Source organism: Mesitornis unicolor, unplaced genomic scaffold (assembly GCF_000695765.1).
Source record: "Mesitornis unicolor isolate BGI_N332 unplaced genomic scaffold, ASM69576v1 scaffold3560, whole genome shotgun sequence".
NCBI lineage: Eukaryota > Metazoa > Chordata > Aves > Mesitornithiformes > Mesitornithidae > Mesitornis > Mesitornis unicolor.
In genome coordinates this window covers 1-7,525 of record NW_010157422.1, presented here as the reverse complement: position 1 = coordinate 7,525, position 7,525 = coordinate 1, and the positions used below count along the sequence as shown (strand labels likewise).

Below are 7,525 nucleotides of genomic sequence, written 5' to 3'. Positions count from 1 at the left end.
TTCCCTACATTCAGCAGTCTGAAGTGGTTAGAATGGGTATGAGAGATGAATGAATTTTATTAATAAAATTGTGTCAAATGTGTTCTTCTTAGCCAAATACTTAAATGAGTGTTAGTATTGACGCTTTCATATAAATGGGTGTTTGGATGTAAACACACCGAAAGACTCTGACTCTGAGGATCAAAGTTCTAGGATTTTTGAGACATGTTTTTAAGTCTCTTCTTTGCCCAGAACTGGAGATGATAAATGCTGCTTGGAACCAGAGGAGGAACTCACATTTGTGTAACTATCTCATACCTTTGAGCAGCACCTGTATTCCACACTTTAGAGCAGATCTTTCGCAAATCCAATTCATGCTTATAAGAATGCTAGAAAGAGCTTGTCCTTGTTTCAGTGTGGAAGAAAAACAATTCTAAGACCTTAAGGATGATGGAAAAGCCAACTGATTTTCTTTGCTTTCTTCTGACCACAGCCAGGCTCTATCAATACTTTACTGTGTATGCATGCAGTATCCAGTAAGGCATTTTATTCCTGGGGAGATACTGCAAAGCAAAGCTGAAAGAACAGTGGCTCCATTGGAAAGGAACTGTCTTCTTCCTTTAATGCTTTTGCAGCATCTGGCTCAGTATAGTCCTGCACAATGATCAGAGCTCCTAGGAAATACTGCCATACAAAACATCACTGTCCGGAATAGTTATTACTATTACTGCTCCTACTAACATTATATAAAAATTATGATAGCGACAACAGAAATAAAATAATGTCACTACACTACCATGCTTTGGGATTTAATTGCTACTAAGAAATGTCTCTTCCAAGTTCCAGTAACCCAGGTTTGCTCCACACAGAAACAGCTTATGTTTAGAGTCCATGCAGACACAAAAGCAGAGGGTAACTATTCATTTACCAAAACCGATGAACAATCCATTAATTTGCTTATTAAATTAATGGAAATACTTCTGTATATTATATTTATGTGACTGCTACCTGGTGAAAGCAGAAATTAATTTAATACTCAGTGAGCTTGTGGTTCTGAGAAGAATATGGTCCACTACATCAGAGATAGATAGATAAAGAGATAATCAGAGATTATTATTTATACTGCCAACTCTCTATGACTACTTTCTGCTGTATTCAGTCTCTGAACTTCAGATATTGTCACTTGTGACTTTCGAGGTCCTTTTTTGCACAGCAAGAAGAAAGCAAATGTATCTTAGTGGAAACGAGAATTGCAGACGAAAAGTCTCTGAGGAAAACACTGATAAAAAAATAAGGAGAAAAAAATGCCAGATGTTCAAAGAAAATCTGCTGATGCCCCATCCCTTTGAGGAAATTATTCAGGAACAGTTAATCCATATGAAAATATGGCACATAATACCACCAAAGTCAGTAGGGATATGGGATCTGCCGAAGAAATGTTGGGCATGAGGTATTTCTGTGCTAATACTGCAAAATGTCTTAGAGAAAAGAGGAATATAGTGACACAAGTACCAACACAATTAATTTTGTAGCTACATGCCCATGTCAAAAACTGGATTCAAAACATACTCTTTTGCTTAATAGACATTTACTACTGTGCTTTAAATTATGCATACACATGATAAGTTTTGGAAGTTTGGATCTTGCTTATCAATTCATTAGATAAGTAAGATGAAAAATATAATTAATATCTGGGAGACTTTTCCACTTGTATTCTCTCATTCATTATAACTTGAAAGTGATTCTCCAAATATGCTAGGTTATGAACCTGACTAAGAGTTATTTAACCAAGGCATTGATGAATTAGTATGTTGTGAAATATTCCTGTACAGATTGTGAATGCCAGGTCTCCTAAAAACTTAAACATAGCCAATGTCCATGTGCAAAGCTAAATCTACCTCATCTTACACCTGTAACTATAGCTGAACTTCACCACAGCAGGCAATATATGAAATCCCTCTTTTCACCTATAAATAACCTTTGTAATACTCAAACCCCCTCTATTCAGAGTATATAGGTCATCTACAAAAAGAGAAATGAGCATCAGTTCCAGTTTTCCTCTACACAGTACAGACTGTCCTCTCTCCTTAAAAAAACAACAGATTATGAATTTGTAAGACTGTGACAGAATCTATACAAGAACTGTTCCCTGTTAAAAAAAGGAAAACTATTCTATGTAGGCTTTATTTCCTTTGTATTTCATTTATATTAATGATTATTTAAAACAAATACTTGAGAGATACTCAAGAAATAGAACGTCTTTGTAAAAATCTGGAATTTAAGTTCTTCCTCACCTTCATTTATACTGCAACAAAACCTAAAATTCACAAAAGACACCTCTTATGCATTCTTCAGCAAAACTAAGGTGGAATCAAGTATATTTCTTGTATTTCTAAGGCAGGAAGAAGACCAAGCATAACATGAAACAACCCACCAAAATGACAGAAACAAACCGTCTCTCTTTCAGACATTCCTGGTATATTGCAAAGCACTTAGGAAAACCACAGTCTTGTGGGTTTTTTCCCTTTTCAATATTCTTTTGTTTTTAGTTTTGTTTATAAACTACTGAAAGACAAAAGTAACTTTGTCTTTCAAGGCTAAGTTGCTCAAAACAAAGATTTTTGCCAAACAGAATGTTTGAGTTTCTTCTATTACCATCAGTAATAGATTTATTCTGGTTTATAATATTTTGGTTTTCAATTTTATTCATTTGCAAAATGTTTCTTTGTTAATTTTCTGGGGTTTAGTTTTGTTTCAGGAAACTATCAAGTCTTTGTGTTTTCTTCTGTAAAGTCAAGGGTAGTTCCATGTATCTTATTCAGTAACTACATAAACACGTTTGTAGTTTTAAGCATGAGGACTACTCACATATTTAAAGGCAAGCCTGTCCTAAAATATAGGCATTAATAATAAATATTTAATTTTCGTGTATACACAGAAAGCTGGACACAATTTTAATCCTAGTTTGCTCCTCATAACAATTATTTTAGGAACACTTGTTATGAAATGAATACAAATCTACACCTAAGGCTCTGGACTGAATTTTATTTGGGATTGAAAACTGTTGAATTTTTGGAGAGTTGCTTTAAAAGAATAAAATTATTTAACTAGTCCTATTTTATGCAGAATGGTACAGGCAAAATATTTAGTTTTAAATATTTTTTAAAACCAGATATTGATAAACACTGAAATAAAAATTTAAAGCGGAACACTCAGAAAGGGTCAGAGTTAGTCTTGACTTCAGGCAATGTAGAGAATTGTTGTATCTGTGACTTTCCAAACAGGGATCGAAGTTTCCTAGAATTCTCTAACTCATAGCTTGACACTAGCAATAACTCAGAGCATTATTTTGACTTCGCTACATTCCTTACATCAACACACGAGACAGCTTTTCACCTTTAAGAAGCAGCATTCCCCTATTAAAAAACAGAATCAGAGTGGGTACAATTCATCAGTCCTTCTGAAGCAGTCCTGCTGTCAGGACATAGGAGTGAGGGTGGATGTAAGGGAATATGTTGCTACCACTGTTCACCACAGTTTTACAATAATCTTATATCCAAAAACACAATGCCAGAACCAGAATTAATAAAAATTTAACCACAGGTGATATATAATTAACTGTGACCTATTGACACAGCCTACAGTTAAATTGCACATTATTTATAGAAATTTATAGAAATATGAACAGCTGTAACAAAGATATATTACATGATGTTTTTAGATATAACATTTTGACATATATTTGCAACAAATGCATGGCTCTGTAAAAATAACAAGTCTTAGAAGCTTAATCAGTTTAATTTTAGAAATTATGTCTGCCATAATGTTTTCAAACTCAAACTCTGTATCAGTTTCATCGTGTACATGAAAGTTACAACTTACAGCTTGTCACCTGAATAAACCACCCTGCTGATCAGTGCATATTACAGAGCCATGGAAATACATGTCATTCCTAGCACGTATTCTGTAAGCGGATACACAGATAGTTGTGCCTTACTTTGAATGGCCCCTTGTTCCAAGCCGCCTTGTGGTAAGAAGAGGGAATTTCTGGCGAATGGTCTAAAGAGAAAATAACTGCATTAATTTCTAACACTGGTATGCTTTCCAAGCAAACTGTTAATGGAAAAAATTGTAGTTTAAGTATGTGGTCTAATGCAGTCTGTGAATAAATATTTATGACACTTATGTCACAGCATAAACAGTTAAGTATGTTTTACACTATAGAGGTACTTCTATCCTTGTCCATCTCACCATGTGTCTCCAGTCTTCTCACGTACAAACTCCTGCCCACTTGTTCTTCTTTTCAGTTTTCACTTCTACAACATAAAATCTAATTTTCTTCTCCAGAATCCTGTTCCATTCAGGTCCCTAAACACCTGCATCTTTTGTTTCAGAGATCTAAACAGAAGCAGGGAAAGATCTGGCCTCTAGATATTCTGTTTTCAAAGACAAACTAAAAATAAACTGATTTTAGATTTGAAAAGTGTGATCTGAAGGTTCAAGCAAGCAAATATTTGTCTCATGAGTATTTCTGTGTCATTCACTATCAAAGAGCTGGACAGTCTTAAACATATTTATGCTCACTGAAACCCTACGAAAGTTTCTGTTAGGTCTATGCTGCACATAAAGAATTCATGTCATGTGATTTAATCCAAGTCAAGTAAAACATTCTGTCACTGGACTCCTGAGATTGAGATTAGTGCCCTAAAAACATCCTACTTTTCCTGTAAAGAATGATGCAAAAAGTTTACTAAGTAAAAAAGTAATTCAGAAATAAAGGTAGATCTAATGGATACATCTAATAGACAGATGACTGTCAAAACAACATTTAAATAGAAACCTGTTGTCTTCCTCATTTATACTGAAACTGTGTAATGAAAATTAGACATACACTTTCTCAGTATATCCAAAAGGAAAAAATTAGTAAGTGAACATTTTATAAACTGGACTTTAAATCCATTATTATTATTTAATTAAATTAATGCTATGTATGAACAATGACTAGATCAGTAGTGTTTAAACAAAGATGATCCTTGAAGCATTTTTGGTTTCCTGTTTCACCAACTACTCAGGATTTAATTTGGAGAGTTCACCTCTCCCTTTCATTAAATGATTTCAGGATTAATTGTAGGGAAGGGTAGAAAAGAGGATGAATCAACAATTTTTCATTCAGGAGCTCTTTATGTTATTAATTTCTATTTCCCTCTTGTATTGCTTCTTGTGCCACATCTCACTTTACACTGCCTTTAGTATAATTAAAAGTGTCTTCCGTGTTAGATCTGTTTTTGTGGAAAGAACACTATCAATGTCATCATTAAAAAAAGAAGAAAAAAACAAGGGGGGAGGGAAGCTCTTGGAAAGAATGCTTTTTTAGAAGTATGAAATAACAATAAATCAAAGGGAATTTCAGCTTCATTCTCCTATAAGGTGGTGCAATGAAATCCCTTCATATGCAACAGTTTAGTTAGTTTGATTCTGTGTTCACTAGCAGTAGAAAACATGTGAACTGGAGAGGCATCTTGCCACATGTGTACTAAATTGTCATTCTATCACAGAAATAGATTAACAAATCATGAAGATATTTACTTTTTACCTTCCCAAAAGTTGCAGCACAGGCAGGTTCCAGCCTCTCTTTTCTGCAGAAGTCTAAATAATGTGCATAAAGGATGCACCTTGGTAAACAAACTCCTTCACAGACAATGTAGTTTTCTTCCAGCCTGTATAAAGAAACAGCTATTTTATTTTCCTTCTGGTTTTGGTACTGCCCTCTTTTTTTTTTTTCTTTTTCTTCATTTTACTAAAGTTTCCATGAGAGCACACAGACTAGTTTCTGCTGAACAAGGCAGGTGCTAGAGACTGACTCTGAACTTGGTGCTTACGGTAGCTGTAGATTACAGAAAACTGGGGGTCAGGTTCCTTTTCTTCATGAGACTCTTTTCAATGTCTGGATGTTTTTGCTTTCTATGAATGGTTAAATGATCATCACCTAAAAGCCAGCCTTGCTCTGAAAATAAGAGCACAAATTAGACTATGAAAGACTTAGGTTTAGGTCTCAGCTTTGAATAGAGCAGGGGCTTGAAGATACATCTTTATCTTTAACGCCTGGGGTAATGTCTCTTTTCTTCCTACTTCTGCTTTTTAAGTTCCATCCTGGACCTGAAACTGTTTCTTGACCAAACTGTACTGAAAAGCAAAGAACTGGCTTTTTCTGAAGGCGATACTTTTTAATGTATCTTCCCAATCAGTTTAGAGAATACAAGTGCTTAGTGGTGATCATTAAAGTAAAATTTTGAAAACTGGACTAAAACCTGGTTGTCTTCATTTAAACTGAACTCTTGGTAACAGCTGGGTATTTCACAGTTGTCCTATTACTTTATCAGTTTACATTATTTGCTACTCCTGGGATGATGTGCAATAAATTTATGTCTCAGCTTACACAAATCTGTAAGAAAATACTGTGTAGTGAATGATGCATACTGAATAATTTTACACTGACTCACCAGAATCAAATCCTTACAATTTATGCTCAGAAGTCAGATGTAAACTAGACCAAGAAACTGAGAAATTCAGATTACTCTCATTTTACAGTTAGAAGAAAAAAAAAAATCTAGTTTTGCATTAGGTAACTAAATTCCCATTTAATTCGATGACAATCCTCCTTAATTTCAAGTGTGCATTAATAGAAAAATTTATCAATTTATGTCTGCAGAATTTGACCTCATATATGATTAATTTTTGCCCAGATAAAACGAAGTTAGGGCTTCCATGATGGTAGAATATAATGTAAAGAAAAATTATGAGACAGTGAAAGCCTAACATTCATATCCTTAAAGGATAAGCAAAACGTCCATTCATAAACGTAACTCTTAAGTTTCAGTTAGAGTTTTTTCTAAATCATTTTTTGACACATTTTATCGATTCTCCACATGTCATCGATAGTCACATATTGCAAGAATCTGATAAACCTCTGCTAATTTCAAACAAACAAACAAAAAACCAAAACAAACAAAAAACCAACAGAAATTTGAGGGTGGGTGTCCCTATTTGTAGGTGAAGCTTATCTAGGGTAAAAAAAAACCAACCAAACAAAAAACCCACCCCACAACCACCAAATATGTTTACCAGAGCTGTGAGATGTAATTACTTGCAGCCTCAGCTTTTAAAGAAATATCCCTTTGGACCTGCCAGACACACTGGGAGAACGCAGGGTGGTCCCGAGGAGCGCCCAGGCCCCTGGCCCGGTGGCGGACGGGGTGGGGATCTCGCCGCCGGAGCCCTACCATTGCAGGGTGAGCTGCGTCTGCTTCTTCTTGCCCTTCATAATCTGCGCGATGCTCTTCTTCGCAGAGGGGCTGTGGTCCGCGGCTTTCAGCGCGCCGTCGCGACTCTCTGCATCCTCTTCTTCCGAGGAGGCAGCTTCGCTGTTAAACCGCGTTTCTGAGCGTCCCGGGGGTAAAGGGTGGGGAACAAGAGGAGAAACCCGCGGGCAGGGTTACGGCCAGGCCAGCATGCCGCCTCCTCCCGACGCGCCCGCGGCCGCACAGCC

General features: G+C 35.9%; 1 protein-coding gene across 1 annotated transcript in view; it reads right to left on the bottom strand.

The window, feature by feature from the left end:
• LOC104537108 (DNA-binding protein RFX6-like) overlaps window positions 1-7,416 on the bottom strand; it is a gene marked incomplete at both ends in the record, with an annotated part of 28,239 nt that extends 20,823 nt beyond the window's left edge. The window contains 3 exons of the mRNA XM_010179900.1: window positions 3,977-4,038; window positions 5,573-5,696; window positions 7,260-7,416. Coding sequence (XP_010178202.1) covers window positions 3,977-4,038; window positions 5,573-5,696; window positions 7,260-7,416 — 343 coding nt within the window. The remainder of the gene's footprint in view (window positions 1-3,976; window positions 4,039-5,572; window positions 5,697-7,259) is intronic.
• Between the last annotated feature and the right edge of the window lie 109 nt (window positions 7,417-7,525).